Source organism: Melospiza melodia, chromosome 4 (assembly GCF_035770615.1).
Source record: "Melospiza melodia melodia isolate bMelMel2 chromosome 4, bMelMel2.pri, whole genome shotgun sequence".
Classification (NCBI taxonomy): domain Eukaryota; kingdom Metazoa; phylum Chordata; class Aves; order Passeriformes; family Passerellidae; genus Melospiza; species Melospiza melodia.
Window position 1 is genome coordinate 84172342 of NC_086197.1, and position 19519 is coordinate 84191860.

Genomic DNA, 19519 nt, shown 5'->3' on the forward strand with positions numbered 1-19519 from the left:
TTAGCCTCTCCTTTGTATGATCACTTTGTTTGTCGCCTTTTAACTTTGATGGAGTCTATTCTGAGGGGGGTTTTTGGTGTTAAAGATGTAACATGCAATATGCATTTGTCTTTTGTAAAGTATATAAGAACTTTATGGTATCTGTATTTATGTCTGGTCAAAGGCAAGAAGGCTGTTCATCATTTTTGTCACATTGCATATATTACTGTAACAACGTGTTTACATGTGACAGTTTAATGTGTGTAAGGGAGAGCTCTGTGTGACTGATGTACTGTGAAGGGATAAGGGAGATTTTTGCTAAGCCCCCCAGTCATTTTCCTTGCAGGCTTCATTTCTGCATTCTATCTGTAGGCTGCTTCTGGATTGGTTGTATACAAAGGGCTCAACAGCCTTGATTTTAAAAAACCTGTATAAATTGAGGTCAAGACTGAGTTCATGAAGATTTTTATCTTCAGCCTTTGCTCTGCAAGTCTGTACAGTTCTTTTTTGTCAGTTCTTATCATTTTACTGTCTTTTTTCTGCGGAGAATGAAATATTAATTTTCTTTCTTTGGTGAGCCTTGTAATTCAATGTGATGTGACACCATTTAAAAGCAATGGCTTACCTCTCCTTTGCCTGTTGCCTAGTTGGACCTTAGTCTGGCATTAAATTTTACTTACATGTGAGCTTGCATCTTGGAAGGGCTTCCATAATTTCTTTTTTGCTATTGTTTGCCAGAAAAGCTGTGTATTGTCAAAGAGCGCAGAAGGCAAGCTAAACATAAATGTCTGTATATGTAGGTGGAAAGAGAGTGCAGCTTTCAGTCTTGGGTCCCTGTTCTGCAGGAATGCCAGCTGGGCTCCTGTTCATAGGGGTCTGGGGGAGGTGGCTGTCAGTCCTCTCTCTTTATTCATTCTGCTTGGGAAGGGACAGACAGCTCTTGGGCCGTACAAACAGCTGTTCAAGCCTCTCTTGCCATATTTATGGTAACATGTACTACTCTAGTTCTGTCCTTTTCTCATTTGTATTTACTGCCTTTTGTTCACATTTATGCTGGATTTTTCTGCTGTTCTGCTTTCCCTTCCCCCTCTGACTCATTTCCTCTTCAGTTTTTACTTCCCCGCCAAGATGCTTTTCATTTTCATTTTGCATGTTCCCTAGAACACATTCTCCTGAGTCTTTGTTAATTCCCTTTTGATTAGCTTTTTATTTTGTGTAGAGGTGACATAGAAAGAAAAGAATGCTTGAAATTTAGATGATTGTTGGATGAGTTCCTAGCACGATCTGAAGCTTGCATTCCAGGATTTATGCATGCTATCAAAATTGTCTTTGGGATAATGCACAGAGCTCTTGTGCTGCAAGGCACTCACTTGTGTTAACTGGGTTCTTGAATAAAATATGGTTCAGGTGAAGTGGTAGGAACTTTGTGAAGGATATGACTACTCTGTTCTGAATCATTAAGAATGAAAAATCTGTCAATGGATGGATAATTTAATGAGGAGAACCAGTAAGAACAGGATCCCATTTCAGAAGGCTGTTGAACAGAAATAGAAAGCCTTCTGAATGAAGACTGGCACAGTTCCAGTTTGCTACCTTCCAGGAGATTATGAAATGCATTTAAAAAAATACTGCTGTTGTTAAAGAAACATTGCAGCACAGCACCAGTATTTCAGCTTACAGAAAGGCTGATGTGTGCACTGCTATCAGGAATAACTGCTAATTCAGGTAATCTCAGTAGTGTTATGTTAAGAGGAGCTTTCAGAAAATATAGGAGCTTTCCCCAAGGTGTTAACATGATTTTGGTACTGTGGACATTCATAAAACCTTCAGTGGGGTGAGAATGACAGCAAAATCATACTCTTCCCCCCAAACAGGTGAGATTTTCTTTGACTGAAATTGTGAAGGGTGCACACCTTTTAATTCCTGGTTCTACATTCCACATTCTTAGGTGCCAAATGACTGGGTCTGCCAGCTATTTCCTTACTGTGTACAGTCTTAGCAGCACAAACCAACTATAGAATGTTTTAAGCATCTGTTCTGGAAAATCAAGAGGCTTCAGTTAGAAGACATTGCAATAATTTAGAATGCAAGTAGATATTGTGATATCCTTGATCAAGATAGTGATAACAGTGGACATCTTTTTCTTAATTTATTGGGAGTTTAACTATTTACAGTTACATTTCTAGTTTGGGTTTGTTGTTTTGTTTTTTAAAGTACATATGGTCTCCATGTAAAATTGACAAACTTCCTCCTCCTCCTGTCCCAATTCACTTCATGCACATCCATAACAGATAAAACATTTTGTAGTTTTGTGTTTGCTGTAGTGGTTTTACAGCAAACATTCTGTGAAGCAGCCGTGTGCCCTCAAAGTCTTGTGTCAGCCCCAGGAAATCCTGTGAGAGGCTTTGGCATTTCCTATGGGTGCTGTTAAGCCTTGCCCAATCTGTAAGTAATCTGCAGCAGGAACTGAACTACTGCAGCTGCCAGGACAGGCCTGGGCTCTGGCACAGCAGTGTGACCCTGCAGCAGCAGGGCCCTAACACAGCCTGGGCTGGGTTGGTAAAGTTGTAGGCACAGGGTCAAAGAAGTGGGGGCTTTTCCCCCCATCCCTCTTTTCAGAACCTATCAGACCACATCTGGTGTGGCTGGTCAGGTGTAAGAGAGGACTAACTGTCAGAGATTTTTTCAGTCACTGCTTGGCACCCTAAGTGCAGATCTTGTGCTGCTTAGGTTGTATGGGTTGTGTTTTAAGTTCAGAAATCTAAGTCTGAAAGGCACATTGGTTCTGTCTGAAGAAGTTGGTTTGGTTCTGTAGCTTTGCTTTCTTTGTCTTGGTGTTTCTCATCAGCTGGATTGTGAGGACCCTTTTGCAGAGGGACTGTTGCGTTTGTGAGCTTAACTGCCCATCCTGAGGGCTGCTGGGGAAGATGGTCATGGCTGTGGCTGATTTGCAATTATCCTGCAAAGCTCCTTTCTTCTGTGCATTTCTTTGATGCCATGCTGACTGTTCTTGGTTGGTATTTTCTGGCTCTGCCAGCTAGTTCCCAGTGACCCTGTTGCCACTTGTCCCATTCTTCAGAGCAGAATAAAATGAAAGCTCTTTGGGTGAAGCTGGAGGATTTGCATCTTATTCATCTTTTCTCAAGTCTTTTTTTAAAATACTTTTATTGTTCTCATGTTTTTTAGCATCCCTAGTATGGTCTGTGGGGGTTTCAGATCAGTTCCCCACCCCTGAAGGGATTAGCACATCCAGGCTGCTCTTGGAAACCATGTCCTCAGTTCAGAACAGCTTTCTGCATTTCGATCTTTGCAAGAGATGCATGTATCTGAACTAGTTACTAGAAGTTCCCTTTATTGACTGTGATGAAAATAGTCTTCTAGGGTATCATTCAGTGGTGAGAGAAGCTGCATTCCTCAGTGGGGAGCATTTAGTGGCAGTCATGGGTTTGAACACTTGTATTTTATCAGGTGTCATCCCAAAAGAACTAGTCCTAGGTGTTCAGTTTGGTGGTTTGGCTTTTGTGAGCCCTTAAATAGGTCACAATGAGTGATGAAAATATCCAAGTAAAGAGAATGTCTTTGAACTTGACCTTTCCACTTTCCATTGAGGAAATACTGAAGCATGTAGCAAGAATTCTCAGATAAGACCTTGACTGGCCTTCATCCCAGTCTTAATGATCTCTTAAAAGCCAGTGCTGCTGAAGCATATGAATCTAAACTGTGATGGCACACCAGAGACACCTATTGCAGGAGAGCATTTCTGATGTATAAAATACCATGTTTCATTCTGGTATACATATATCAGTTGCAGTACTCAAACTGATTTAGTGGTTTCTCATTATTAAGAGAGGGAAAGGACAAAATGCTAATGAACATTAAATAAACATTAAAACCATAGCTAAAGGGATCTTCTGTGCAACAAATAAAATTTTTCTAATTTCAGTTTACTTTAGCACCATGTATAAGTATTTTCTCTCCTACCCCAGGCTACTTTTAAACTCAAGACCTTGACTAAAAAAATACTTTCTCTTTTTACAGTATATTCACTCATCAGGCATAATTCACAGGGTAAGTAGAAAAACATGAAAGATGTTTATATTTTGATAATGTGAATGACGTTTGTGTATAAGCATGCTTATAAATAGGCCTGAAATTCTGTTTATAGCTTTTCTCAGTTTGTTGGTACCTTTGATTTCTTCTCCAGTGCGAACAAAAGGTGGCATGGCTATGTCAGTGTAAGCTGGCACTCAAGTTGCCCTGCATACAGCTTAGATTTGGGATTCCTAGATTACTTTTTGAAGTTGAGTTGTAAGTCTCCACAAGAGCAAGTAGTGTCTAAATTGAGATAGATAAGAGCTGGGGGTTTTTTTGTTTATTTTTAAATGAAGAGTAAACTTTTAAAAACAGTGTTTAGGTTTTCTTTAAATGTTTTATTAGTGTTCAGAGTTTTGAGGGATCCTTAGAAACTGAAAAAAATTATCCAAAATTATAGAGATTTAAGAACCTTAGGTTTTTTTTCTGAGAGAAATTAAGCATTTGTTTCCTCTGTATAAAGTCCACTTAAAATCACTTCTGCGCTGTGAGGAAGGAGTTCTGAATGATGCCTTTGTGGTACCAAGCAGCCTATCTTCCCCCGAAATTGCATTAGAACAGTAGAAATTGTCCTTTTTTAATCAAGTGTCAGGAGCACCATAGACAGTGCACATTGTATCAGCTTTAAGCTGGACGTGGAAAATACACAACTGACAAAATAATGTAAGATGTTTATATTTTTATTTTTGCAACTGCTAGGATCTTGGTCTAAACTTACCCTTGCTTAGTTTTCTTCTAAGGTCTCTCTTGATGACCCTTGAGCTTCTTGGTTTCATTATGGTTTTTTGCACCAAATTGTTTCTCTCCAAGGCCCCTCTGATCTTAAAAGATCTTTGTATAAAACAGGTGGATCCATGTTAAAAAGTACAGAGAGAAGCTACTTCTAAAGATCTTGTGCGAGAGTCTATCATACAAAGGTTTGAAAAAGCTGAAGGAGAATGTATATCTAGTAGTGTATTTCTGAGCCATTGGTGTTGCAATATCATCTTAGTCCTTGCCAGTAATCTTCCCTTTGCTAAACTTTACAACTGTGGAAGATCATTGGAAGTCTCTAGGGTAGCTTAAGAGACTTAAGGGAATACTGTTTTTATGTTGCAGTTGTGTTAACTTTCTTAGGAAATTGATTTTTCCACAGAAGAAAGCATAGGGTTTTATGTAAAATCTTGTTTGATTCTTTCAGTACTCCTTCTAAATCTATCAGGGTAAGGAACTTTTATAGTGCATATTTAATATGCAACATGTACAGTCCAGAACTATATATGTGAATTGTTAACCTTGTGGTCATAGTATTAAATGCAACAAATTATTGTCCAAACCCCTCTTGTAGAAAAATTAGAGAATTCCTTCACTGGCAAGTATTTTCCTGACTTATAGCAGAAAAAAAAAAAAAAGATTTTTCTTGGAGGGGAAGTATACTGGAAAAAAGCCAAATGTGCAAGTTTGCATCCTTGTTTGTGTTATTTGTGTTCTGACATCATTTTACCTGTTGCTGTTCAAAATAGTTACATAAAAACTATAAAACCAGAAAGAAGGAAGGACAGATACCAAAAAAGAGTACTCTATTGTCTTGCTGTAAAATTAAAAATAATAAAAAAAAAACCACACAAAACATTCATTTAAAATCTGGTTGCAGGATCTAAAGCCTGGAAACTTGGCAGTAAATGAAGACTGTGAATTGAAGGTAAGGTATGTTTGTTTGAAAAACCAGTCAGACGTGTTAGAAGACAGAAGACAACAGGTGCAGCAGCTGTGGACATGCTGGCTGGTTTCTGTGTTGGGCCAGGCTTTTGCTCTTGAACCACAATTGGCCTGTGCATCCTCACAGAACAACAGGGAATTTGAATGGGGACTTTTGTGTCCTGGTGTGTAAGGACACATCAGATCTTATGGCCAAGGTATTGTTCCTAAAAGAGACAGAAGAGTTGGTGGGAGTGATTCGGTTATGTGAGAATTTCAGCTTTAAATAAATAGAAAAAGTCTAACTCTACCAGCTGGGAGATACAGAAGATCAAAGTTTGTGAAGGACACCCTTAATGGAATAAAATAAAATGTGATGCAGAGCATTACAAAAGTGGATTTTAGCCTGCAACACACAAACTACATACTTGCATGTAGCCATTGTAATACAAATTTTGGTCTTTGGAGACTGACCTGAATGTTCCAGGGTTCTATAATTTTAGTGTTTTCTTATCAAACACAAAAAGCCATTGACTTTTCCTGGCTTGGAGGTAGACAAATTGGGGATGGATGCCACACTGATGGGAAAATAAGACAGTGTAGAAAAAACAGTTGTATATGGATGTCGTCCCCCACACCCCCAGCTGTACAATTGTATTTTGAGATGCAGGCCAAGTGTCTCCTGATCTGTATCTACTTATTTAACAAATCTTTTTCTGCACATTCTCAAAGTCAGTTTATGCAGGCATAAGATCACTTTGCCAGGAATAGTGCAACCATTTTCCCTTTTTCCCTCATGTCTGTGCACTCTGCAGCTTCCCTTGCATCAGCTTCAGTGATGATGAGACTGTAAGCAAGTTGAAACAATTCCTTGAATGGTAATTAATTAGCTATCAGGTTTTTCACAGTGAGCTTTCTGATGCTCGTTTTTCCCTCATCTGATGCTCTCAACTCCTTCATAGGTATCAGAAAAGTGACAGTGGAGGCTGTATGAGGGGAAATCACTGTCCTTTCTGTAGTCTCAAAGTGACAAGTTTTTTTTTTTAGTTAATGAAAAAAATTAGGAAAATTAAGTTTGCTGAGTCAAAGGAGACCTATCCTTAAGGAGCCGAGGGAAATTGGGTCATTGTTCTATAATTCACAGATTATAAGAAGGATTTTCAAACATGCTCTGAAAATTTCTGTGGAAGTTCAAGCTGAAAAGTTGGAGATTGCAGTGTGAGAATAAAAGTTTTATATGAAGATACTTGTTGAAATGGTACCATGTTAAGTACAAATAGGATACAGTTGTTCTGGAGTTTAATTAAATGTAAATTAAAATAAATCACGAAGTTAAAGTATAATACACAAAAATTCTTGCTGTCGTTTTCTACTTCTACAAATCTACAAAACCAAATTATATTTTAGCTGTTTCCAACTCTACATGTCACAAGCCTTGGTAGATAAATGCCTAAAAGACTGTGACAGAATAGACTGTACCACATCTGGATTTGATCTGTTACTTTTTTTTTTTTCTTCCACCATCCCTGCTGTTGTTCTGGGAAAATTCATGTGCTGAATATGTACAATAAAAGCCATATATAAAGGTTTATACAAAAATTATATATACAAAAAAAATTGCATCTAGTGAATCTTCAGTACCCAAAGAATCAGCCACAATCAAGTGCATTTAATTGGTATGAATAAAAAATGTCTCCCTTTGCATTCTGTTCCTGTTTTTAAATTGATTGGTAATCAGCAGTTATGAGGAAAACATGGAAATTGTATTTCCAGTATGGCAATAAAGATAAGCCATAACATTTTGTATTCTTGATTTGTGAATGAAAATATAGTTTTCCTTTTTCTGTTAGTGCCAGGGAATGATGAAACTATCCTGAAGTATTTTAGAATGCTTAATTGCAGAGAGCATTACAAAAACATGACTCTTGGCATAGGAATGCTCAGGTGTCCCTATTAAAACCCCTCCCCTATAAACATGTGCAGTGTGTTTCACATGGCAAGCTGTGGCTGCTCGTGCAAAGCTTCATGTTTAGTTACCTGTGTGTCACCGTGGTTTATCTTCAGTAGAACTTGACTTACCCATGCCTTCCAGTTCTTGTTAGAAGCATGAGCTTTCCAATGAACACAAACTGATTGTTGTTCCAGGAATGGAATTTTCTTACTGTTTTCAGCATCTTTTGATGGTGGGCCTTTTTAAGGCAGATTTTATAGAAGTTGACAGAAGGCCATAACATTCATTTTTAATCTTGCTGCTGTACACATTGCTATGTCTAGAGAGAAATATCTGAGAATCTTAGAAATAAGCTGAATTGTGCATAGCACTTAAAAAAAAATTGCATGGTTCTTGCATTTGTTTCAAAAGGTTTTTCTATAGTTGATGCTGGAGGTTGGAGAAGACTTGATGGGACTAAGTGATGGAAATTCCCTACTCTTGTTGCTGTTTTTCAGTGTGACCTAGAGGAAGTCTTCCCTTTTATCAGTTACTCATGATGATCTATCATGATATATGATACATAGATATTCATTTCTACTATCATATAGTAGAAATAACAATACCTTCTTTCTTCAGAATATTGTTGGAACACACTCTTGAATAGCTGTGCCACCTGGGATATGAGAGCAGTGGACACTGTCTAAAATGGGTGCTGTTTTTTTAGCTGTAACTTGATACAATGGTGATTCTGTGGTTGGGGAATATTTTGCATTAATTGTGTCCAATATCTCCTTAATTAATAAGTGAATAATTTTTTATTTTCTTTACTGGTCTTACAGCTTTTGATGGTGCCATAGAAGTATGTAACTTGAAAAAAAGTTATTCAAATCTCTCTGCTACCTCTGTCTTGATTTTTTAAAATGAGAACAAGACACTTCAATGAGAAAAAGATCCAAAAATAAACTAATCTCTGCAGATTGCTCCAGTTTTGTTTTTTTCTTAGAGTTGTGAACAACTGTATGAACTAGATAGCAAGCTGATCTGAATGTGCTTTGTGCTTCCACTGCAGATCCTGGATTTTGGATTGGCAAGGCACACAGACAGTGAGATGACTGGCTATGTGGTTACAAGGTGGTACAGAGCCCCAGAGGTCATTCTTAACTGGATGCATTATACTCAGACAGGTCAGTGTCTCTTCTAAAGTATCTTGACAGAACTAAAGCATTCACTGGGTCAGGTGAGATATACACAAGGCTTTGTTTCTGAAATGAACAAGAAATTGGAGGTGAAAATGACAGTGTAATGATGCAACTTTTCCTTGTAGATAAATTGCAGGTAATAATGTGGTGGTGAGTTTGGGGATTTTTTATATACGTTTTCTGAGAGTAACAGAAAGTGCCGAGGTTATTAGAAGAAAATTATTTAAATTATACAGACATGACAGTCTGGTCTCTCTTCTTGTGTTCCTATAAAGGTGGGCTGATATTAATTTGAACAGACAGGGAGAAATGGCAAATGGAGAGAGTTCAAATAACACTATGAAAGTTTTTGAAAGTACTGAAAATTTACTTCCTATGCCTGTTATTGGGAAACTCATTCTGCATTTTATAAGATTATCTCCAGTTTGCTCATTACAAAGTCTGGTAATTTTACCTATGCTGTTCATCATACTTGGCAAGGCACACATTTATTTTATAGAAGGCTATAAAGGTAATTTTTATACTTACTTAAAATATGTTTTAAATTAAACTTTATGCATGTTTAAACAGACAGGTTAATGTGCCTCTTGGTCTTTTTTTCAGTTGACATCTGGTCTGTGGGCTGTATAATGGCTGAGATGATAACAGGGAGACCTCTGTTTAAGGGAAATGATCGTATCCTTCAGTGAATTTATGATACTGATGTAAGAAAATTATGAGAGGTTATTATGTGATACAGTAAGTCTGTTCAAAACAGATGAGTATAAATTGAAATTCATAGTAAAATGGCTTACAACTCTTTCATTAAATCATTATTTCATATCTGTACCACATCTGGCAATTAAAACTTGTATTACTGATTTTTTTCAGTAGAGGTGATCTTTGAATCACATCCCAAATAATCAAGTAGAAGGCTCTGTGATAATAGAAAAGCCATTTTTTTCCTAGTGCATGTAATACATGTGTTGATTGTTTAGATACTCTTAATAGTTTTGGACTGATTTTTGTCCAAACAACATAGAACAAGTCTGATGATATTAGAAAATTTTGCAGATGATTCAATTATCTGTTCCTAAATTCTAGAATATTTTCTTTGCCTTTTCTAAGAGAAATGGAGAACTTTCATCTTTCATAAACCTTCTGTTCAGTCATTGAATTACTTTTTTTACATTATTCTCCAACAGCAAAGAAATGCATTACTTTTGCAGGATTATTACTTTCCTAATAGTGAAAGAATTTGTTCCTTATTTCTGGTATTCAGATCTGGACCAGCTCACAGAAATAATGAAAATAACAGGTACACCAACACAAGATTTTGTTCAAAAATTGCACAGTCAAGATGTGAGTATTCTGATTTGTCAGTTGGTTTTCCATGTCTTATTTTTCCTTTGAGCCATGCTCAGTTCTTAGGCTGAGGTAATACATATTGGCTGCTGATATGGCCCCTGATGGTCCTTCTCTGCCTTGACATGGTTTGTGCACCCACAGTAGCTACTGGAAATGAGGGTGGAATGACAGAAAATTATCAGAACATTATTTAAATATTTCAGGATTCCAGTGTGTACCATATAAACAGCAGAGGTGATACATGGCAACTTTTATTGTAAAAATACTAAAAGCAGGGAGATATTCAGAAAACCCAGTTTTTTGCAAATGTCTCTTTCCTGTCCTTATGTTGATGTCCTTCTAGAATCCTGAGGCCCTTCTTATAAAGAGCCTGATTTATTCATTAGTGGAACTGTTCAGTTTAAATGTAAAGGAATTACTGTATAAGGTTCACTTCTAGAGATTGCTGTAAACTCATGATGACATTCTTTCAAGTAATTCATACATATTTATTTGAATAAATATACTAAATATGGAGCACTAATAATTAAAGCTTCACATCATAATTTCTAAATCATGGTTTTAAAGTGATTAAAAAAGATTCCATTCAGGAAGAAGATGAATATCATCAGAAAAAATGCATTTGTACAACATGCTGTCAAAATATTTTTGAGAAAGGTATTAAGCATATAGTTAATGTTGTCTCATTACAAAGGGGGCAAAGATCTAATTTAATATCCATGTTTGTTTTAAGGCAAAAAATTATATCAAAAGCCTCCCAAAAGTCCAGAAGAAAGACTTTGCATCCATCTTGAAGTATGCGAATCCTTTGGGTAAGGCTGTTTGTGTGGATGTGTGCAGCTTGTTCTTGTGTTTGCATTGGAAGCAGCTGCATTATAATTCAGTCATGTGACAGGGGTTGTGGTGGTTCTTGGGTTATTCTATCTCTTGTTTTCCATTATTCATCATTTTGATTGTGGAAACTGAAGTTTAAACCCTGCCAGGAATCAGTTGTTTCTTAGAAGCATAAAAAAAATTAGTATATTGTGTTTTGGGTTTCAGTCTAGTACCTGTTTATTGGTTTTACTTGAGCAGTTTTCTCAAGAGCCCTAGCATATCAAGTAAATGTAATAAAATTTTCTCTGTACTGTATTTGAACTACAATTCTGAGAGCCCAGTCTGATCTGCAGTTGAAATACAAGAAAATGGAAAGCTGACATTTTAGTAATAGAATTAATACATCCTGAGAAACATCTGTGCATTCCTGAGAAACAGTGGCTTGGATTCCATAGATCTTAACAGCCAGAAGAGCCTATCAACTGTGCATAACTGTGACATGACCTGAGGCAGGCAGAGCTCTGAAATTACTCTCCTTAAGCATTATCGATCCCCCAATAATCTGGGACAACACTAACAAGCCAGTTTTATTAGAATATTAATTTGGATAATTTAATTTTCTTAATTTAAGTTAAAATTTTAGTTTCAGATACGATATGAATAAAGCTGATTAATAAACAGCTCTTACCCTTATTGCATGGTTAGCTGATGGGTAGCTATAGCAAACTACATATCTCCATTTAGTTCTTAGGATGTCTTTTATAATTTCTGTGGCCATCTGGCTGCTTCAGGTCTGGAATAGTTTAAAGAGAATATGCAACATGGCAAGCAGACGTTGAAGCATCCCGTTCCACACTTTTTGGGGTGAAGCATCACTTCCCACACTGCCTCTACTTCCTTTCAGCTGCTTCAAACCCAAGAACATCCTTTCAGGATAGAAAAACAGAAAATAAATGAATCATTCATCTTACCTGTTTACACTAGCCCACTTTGACAGTCTAGCAATGGAATGAATCCAGAATCCAGAGGAGGGGAACATGCAGAACTTTAATGGGTTGTTTTGGCTGAGGTCAAAACCACATAGGAGATAAAGTTATCTCTGAGGTTCTGAGTGTGGACAGCTGACCTATCTTAGTGTACTTCAGAGTGTACTTGGTCTGGGTTTGGTGACACAGAGCGCAGTTCTCACTCCCTGTTCACCTGTTCATTCAGGTGCTGTCAGGGGGTGATGTCCCTTAGAACCACAATGAGTGGCAGTGCTTGAAGACACCTGGGAAAGCCCAGGCTCAGTGGTCCTGGAGCCAGAAGCTGAGGAGTCATTAGCAGAGATGTTTTCTGTACTGCGTACAGAAGCAAGGGAGCGCCTCTGCATTGCATCAGGCTTTGGACACATCCCAGCTTGCTCACAACAGTCATGCAAGGAGGCCCCACTGGCTATAAATGGACCCACAGTGATCTGTTACTCCATGTAGTTATTTGAAATACCTCCAGGGCAGTATTACTGTGTACAAGTGCAATCAGGTGTGTGGGTTGATGCACTGTTGTTTTTCTGTGCAATAGCTGTAAACCTTTTGGAGAAGATGCTGGTGCTGGATGCAGAGAAGCGAGTCACGGCAGCTGAGGCTTTGCTGCATCCCTACTTTGAACCAATTCACGATCCTGAGGAAGAGATTGAAGCTGAGAAATACGACGACACATTTGATAACATGGATCTTCCATTAGATGAGTGGAAGCGTGAGTTTAATTTTGTGATGTTTTCAGAATTAGCCAGATTGAAAGGCCATGCAGAAATAAAAATGATCCCCCTTACAAATTAACTCCCCTGCTTTTGGTCATACAGGGTAAATAGACAGCATTAAGATAAATGCTACTGATAAGCCAGCGTTCCTCATACCAAGTTCTTGTGGAAGGATCTCTAAAGGTTTCTTCTTTGCTTCCTAACAGAGGCTGTCCTCCATTTCCCTAATGTTTCTGTCCTCCCATCTTCTGGAACATAGAAAAGAAACCATTTCTGTAACTTGCCTTTCAGTGGATAGAGCAGGTGAAGAGATTTTGTGACTGTTGCCTCTAAAGGACTGCAGTGGTTGCTGGCCTTAGAGTCTCTGAGGGAGAAAAAACATATCTGTGTCAGCAGAGATTTAAGTCTAATCTTGTTTTCGTCTAAGGTCAAAGGTTTGTAGTTTGGCTTTTAAATCAGGACCTAACTTTTAAATCTAATGTGCTCAGTAGCTCTTGCTGAGGATATTGCCCACTATACTCAAAAGTCAGTGCTCACATCCCTTTGAAAGCACCTATACCATTTCAGTACTGGGCTACTTTTTTAAATCTGAAATGGTGAAAACGTCATCCTTGATTTCCTTAGGTTTTGTACTCTTCCTCTCTTTTTGCCTGAAGAGGTCTCTCTCTTCCTGAGCTAGATCAGAGCCCAGCCATGCTGGGGTTGTACCTTGCTCATTCATGTTTGTGCAGCTCCTTTTCTGATTAGACCACAGCAATGCTATGTCTGTTCTGTTGTTTTGCAGGCATTACATATAAAGAGATACTGAACTTCAAGCCACCACAGACATTGGACTCAAAGGAGACAGCAGTGTAATGGCTCAGTATTTTCAGAACTCTGAAGGCAGAAAAGTTGTAAATGTTTGTGACATTTCAGGTGTATAAAACTCCTTATAAATATGTAATCTGTTTCATCTGCACTGTAACAATGTCCTTTACTCTGCATGTGGAAGTTGGTGCCTTTGGGCGTAGCATTTCAAAAATAGCCAGAAACTTATTTCTGCCTACAAACTTCTTCCTTCTGCACAAAAGGACTCAGACTGCAATAACCTGCTGCCATCCTCAAAAGAGCAGGATTAATTCTTCAACTCAGAGACCTGAAGAGTGCAAGTTACCACCCCAGGCAAGCTGAGAACACAGTATGTCTGATGTGCTGTGACTGATCTCCAAGGCCACTGAACTGTCTTGAATGCAAGGGGTATTCATGTGACTTCCTGTGGGATATTCCACTTTGCTGAGATGTCTGGGAAGGCTAATCATCTCCTGTTACCTCAGGGACTGCAGTGGGTAGCAGAGTGAGTGAGTGCCTGCATCCCCTGTCCTCTGTGAGTAGAAGAGAACCTCAGAATTGTTGATGTCCTAGATTTTTTTCAAAGTAACCAGCATAGCAGGACAAGATTTCATAAACTTGCTAGGTGAACAGTCACTGTATATATAATCACTGTATAATATTTTCCCTAAATACAGTGCATTTTCTTTGTATAGTAGAATAGGGATCAAGGATTTACAGGGAGAAATTCTTCAGATTTTCTAAAATTTTGTAAGCTCTTCAACATCTTAGTATTGAAATTATCTCAGACAATCAGCAGTGCTGATTTTAAAAATAAAGCTACATGTGGGTCACTTTGTAGGAAATGAAATGAGGACCAAAATGATAGACTTCCTCTTCATCAGGAATACCTGCAGCAACCTGGCTTTTTTTACAGTGTACAAAGCTGTTACCAAGTGAAGAATAATACTGATTTTTTACTGATTTCAACTCATCTTACTTTGAAAAACATTCAGACCTTTTGTGGAGAGGTACCTTAGCAGAAGGAGTCAGCTTCCTGATGGGATATATTGGTTAGGTGCTTCCTGAGTTCCTCTCACGGTCCTGTTACTTATTTTCCTAGGTGCTTTGTTCATAAGGGTCTCTGAGAGGTGGGAAAAAGAGCTGGCAAACCTTTGTGAAGAATTTCTGTGTGAAATTGCTTATCTTTCTTAAAGGTAGTATCTTCACAGTTGACTGTTTGGATATTCCCAATGTAATAGCACCATGGTGTGTTACTACTGAGTGAAATGAATGTGAAAGAATACATTTGATCCTAGCAGGTAGTAACTGGAAAAAAGAAGAAATTACTTGGGGGTTTTTTTTTGCTTTAATATCCAGTATAAACCATAAGTTTAATAAAGGCACAGTTACTCTGTTTCTTTCAATGAATGTTTGAATTAAACACCTGTAAATATTAGCATTTGTTTAAAAATTGTTTGTGATGAGAGTTGATTAGCTGAGGTGGACACCTAGAGAGACTAAATAGTAACAGAGACCTTAAATTCATGTATTTGACAAGTCATTAGAAATGACAGTTTCAGGAATTCATGAAAAAAAAAGCAGAGAATGTATATTGAATCAAAATATTTTTCCAAACTACAGCTTTCTCACAGAGAAAGGCATACTTAAGAGTCATAACCCATTTTGCACTATGGACTTTCTGCTTGGTCTACACTTCTGTGTTAAACAGGAACTTTATCTTTTACAGAATAGATATTGTCTCTTAGAATCATATTCTTTGGTCTTCTTAAAAGTCGTGGGAGAAAAGTACCTCTTGGAATTAGTGGTGTTGATAGACTGAGTCAATGGGAAATGAAAAACGTCAAACACTTAATTGAAAATGCTGCCTCTATATTTTAAATGGAATTCAACACTCTAAATTTTAGCAAATCCCTAAAGTCTGGAGATAATGCAGATGGCTCAAATGTTAGTCAGACTAGGAGGGAGCATTTTGTTAATTGAAAAACTGCTTTGCATTTTCTTCCCTAAAGGCTAACGCTTCAGTGGGCATTTCCACAAAGTCAAGCACTAAAATCTTCCGCTGGCTGTGGCAGACTTTTACCTCTCTTAATTTTAACTTAGCTTTGGAGAAGCAGCCAGCACACATGAGAAAGACATAAAAAGATAGTGTTAGCTTTTTTTGGTAGTGAAGAAATACAAGGTCTTCTTAACTGAAGACCTTGATGCATGTCAGCAAAAACAGACGTACTGCTGTGCCATCAGCAAATGGCAAAGCCAACATCAGGTTGGTCAGGAAGTTTCTGTGAAGACATTGAATTGTGCAGAAATGTCTCCAAGGGCCATCTCTCCAGTAGAGATCATTGAAAGAACTGTGAGGTGAAAGCAGAAATACTTTGCAGCAGAAGCAGCTGCTACTCCAGAGGGAGAGACAACAGTTCCTAAGTTTTTATTTGCTATTCCTACTGGTGCTAAGCAACTCAGGTATAAGAACCCAATTTCTGTTTGCCTTAAAAGAGAAATGTAAATACATTCTGCATGTACATGCAATGTGTTGTGACAAATAAAGGTTGTGAGTTTGTTTTTTACACAATAATGGTCTTATTTTCCTCATATGTATTCTCAGATGTATAATCAGTACTGAAAATATTACTTTCAGTAAAGGGATCTGCATGAAACTAGTATTGTAGGTACATTTCATGTAATAATAGCTGCTGATACAGGTTCTTTTGGAAGCTAGTCAGACCACAGATGCTAATCTTTCTCCCATTTTCTGAACCCAGAGTTGCCACAGAGCTGATCTGACTGTACTACTGCCACCATATTATTTCTTAACAGTTTCTTGGATTTTACCAGACATCTCTGCTTTGTTCTGAAGGACAGGATTTTAGTTCTTAAATACAGTTGCATTTCTCAGTCTGATTTTAAAAGCCAAAGTCAGACTGATGGTCATCAAGCATATATATCTTTGAGTTGGACAGGATAGTTTGAGTTAACAAAGTTCCAATAGGATGTATGGGGCTCACATGCTCTCTGACTATTTTAGAACAAGATTGTCTCTTTAAGTAATAGTTTTTGTTGCAGTGAAGACTCACCAAATGTTGATTTTTGATAATGTTTTCTTGTGGGCCAGATGTTATCCAAGCTTCCTTTTTTTTTTTTTTTTTAAGTAGGATATCACTGAGGTGCATGCTAATGTGTCCTGCAAAATGTGCTCAGATGCACTTTGTTCTTGATTGGGAATTACTGAGCATATGAGATGGGTGGGATTCTTTGAGTTTCCTACTTTCTGATCTGCTGTTCAGAAGTGAATACCAGATGCCTCTGGTCTGTTAACAGCTAAAGTTCTCAAAGAATGAAGCACCTGTTAGATGCTGTCATTCACTGGATCTTGGTATAAAATAGCCATGTATTTTGATGGTGCCTGCAGGGACCACAGAAAAGAATAGGGGCTCAAAACACCTGCTGTCTCTGCTGATTAATTCTACATCTCCTACATACACTGGTGGCAACTGGTTGTATAAGCCAAACAATACCAGAAGCAGTTTAATGCACAGCAGCATTTAAAATCTCCTCCTAAGTCTTCATAAGAATTCAGAGCCTGAGTTGGAGAAAGATCAAGGGAGGAGGACTTCCATCATACAGACACTCTTTGAAACTTCTGGAGTACCACTTAATGAGCAGCTCTTGTGCACAGATCATTTGTAGCCTGTGGAGTAGAATGTCTGAAAACTGTATTTTCATCTAGCAGCCATCTGCAGCTCTGAGGCATGGGACTGATGTATGCTTTTTAGCTACCAGGAACAGCATCCCACTAGGAGGTGAGTGGGGACAAGGAAGGTGTTTTAATGATTCGTCATTTTTGTCTGCTGCTGTTTTACTCTGTGATGGGAGCTCCTTTATGCTTACCCTTGTTACTTTTCCTACCAGGAGTTTTCTACTTTGTGGTCTGCTTCATGAGTAAGCAATGAGGTGTATTTCCCAGCAAAGTAAGAGTGATCCAGGCATGCAGCTCTTACACCTTTCATTGAAGCATTTTGAATATGCTTTTGCCTTTGAGAAGCAAAACAGACTGCCAGTGAAACAAACAAAAAGCAAGGAATGGAATTGCTCAGGTCCTGTTTGAGAATGTTCTTGGTTTACCACACAATGTCCTGGGAGCACATGCTCCTGGGGAGCAGGTAAAGTCTCTTGCCGTGTTTGCATGGTGAGGTTCCTGTCAGAGTGATACTTTTGATACCAACCCCTAATCCACTTTAGTCTGATCCTAATGGGAAATTCACTATTACTATAGCATTGTGATAGCACAGCTGATAACAGCAAAATTGTACTGCCTGGAAAACCATCGCCATTTAGTCCACAGGAGCCTGGGCCATGGCAGGTTTTTTTAGGCATTTTTAAAATCCCATTTATACATGATGGTTCCTGCTGACAAGTAGTACAACTTTGGCACATGTCCAGACATTTTGCTATTCCTGTGTAACCCCTTACATTTTTGGGTTTCAGCCAAGTTTGGTTTTTTTTTTTTTTCATTAAAATGGTAGTGCTCTGCTGTAAGGAGAAAAAAATAGAGCCGCAAAATGTAATCAGAAAAACATTCATTCAAGTTTTCTCTAAAGCCATAGATCCAGCAAAGTGCTGCAGGCATGGTTCATTTACTAGCACTGACATGGCCACAGAGCCAGTAGTGCCTGGAAAATTGTGCTCAGCCCAACTGATGGGTGCATATGGCTGTCATCTCTTGTCTGTTGTTCTCCAGCCGTGAGAGAGTAACAATGCAGCCTTTGTGAGGGGCTTGTTTGGGAAGCCTGATGGTGAGCTCTGCTGTGAGGGCTATGAGAGTGTCGGCAGGAGGTCACGAAGCTTGGGCTGCTGAGACCGGGGGCCAGCTCAGAGCCACTGCAGTCAAGGGTGGCTCCTTCCCCACAGTGACCCTGGGGGAGGCTCCCAGGCACTGTGGGGCCAAACACTTCCAGCACAGGCTCCTGCCTTGGCCCTGCCTGAGCTGCAGCTCTCCCTGCCCTGCAGCCGTGTCCCTGCCGTGGGTCCCACCAAACCACCTCCACTCGCTGGCTGATGGCCCGGTCTGGCCTGTCCCCATCCCTAGGGAGGTGCCCCACACCCAGGGCTGGGGCTGTCCCCAGGTGCCCCCCGCCATCTGACCTAGATATAGTGGTTTTCATCAAATTAGAGTCAAGTTGAAAAGATTTGTTGGCAGTGCTCCATGATAAATGGAATGAATACATATTTCTGTACTGTTGGCAAACGACTCTAAGTTGCTGTGAGTCTCCATTTTGACTAAGTATCATGACAACATCTATTACCGTGCCTGAGTGGGTCGCAGCTGGTGAGAGAGAGACGGTGAATCTCGTTTCTTGAATCAGAAGGCTTGATTTATTATGATATTATATATAATACATTAGGACTATACTAAATAGAGTAAAGAGAGAGGTTTGCAGAGCAGCTAGGCTAGGCTAAGAATAGATAGAAAGAATCTATAACAAAGTTGTGTTCAAGGACTCAGTCCCCTAGCTTGCACTGGTGATTGGCCCTTAATTATAAACATAGAAAATGAGCCAATCAAGGTGTCCCTGTTGCATTCCACAGCATCTGATAATAATTGTTTACCTTGTCTTCTGAGGCCTCTGGCCTCCAGAAGACGCAGAAATCTGAAAGAAAGGATTTCTGTGAAGAAATGTCTGCGACAAACATCATTAATGAGGTTTTTCATACATGATGCATTAGTGCAAAAGGTAATTATTATGAAAGAAAATTTCTGCAAGAGAGCACAGATTTCCTTTAAAGAAAGAAAATACAATGCAGGAAGAGTTTTTTGAAGGCATTACTAATATTGTAAATAAACAATCAGACTCATCAGAAAAGTAAAACCACAGCAGTGAGAATATTGTGAACACTGAGGTCAAGTCCTGC

At 38.7% G+C, this 19519-nt stretch overlaps 1 protein-coding gene across 1 annotated transcript in view; it reads left to right on the forward strand.

The window, feature by feature from the left end:
* Positions 1-16174, forward strand: part of MAPK12 (mitogen-activated protein kinase 12) — a 32305-nt gene extending 16131 nt beyond the window's left edge. Inside the window, exons 5-12 of the mRNA XM_063155411.1 lie at positions 4018-4047; positions 5705-5752; positions 8751-8865; positions 9484-9555; positions 10142-10221; positions 10961-11039; positions 12604-12777; positions 13566-16174. Of these exons, the coding sequence (XP_063011481.1) occupies positions 4018-4047; positions 5705-5752; positions 8751-8865; positions 9484-9555; positions 10142-10221; positions 10961-11039; positions 12604-12777; positions 13566-13636 (669 nt within the window). The 3' untranslated portion in view covers positions 13637-16174. The remainder of the gene's footprint in view (positions 1-4017; positions 4048-5704; positions 5753-8750; positions 8866-9483; positions 9556-10141; positions 10222-10960; positions 11040-12603; positions 12778-13565) is intronic.
* The last annotated feature ends 3345 nt before the right edge of the window (positions 16175-19519 follow it).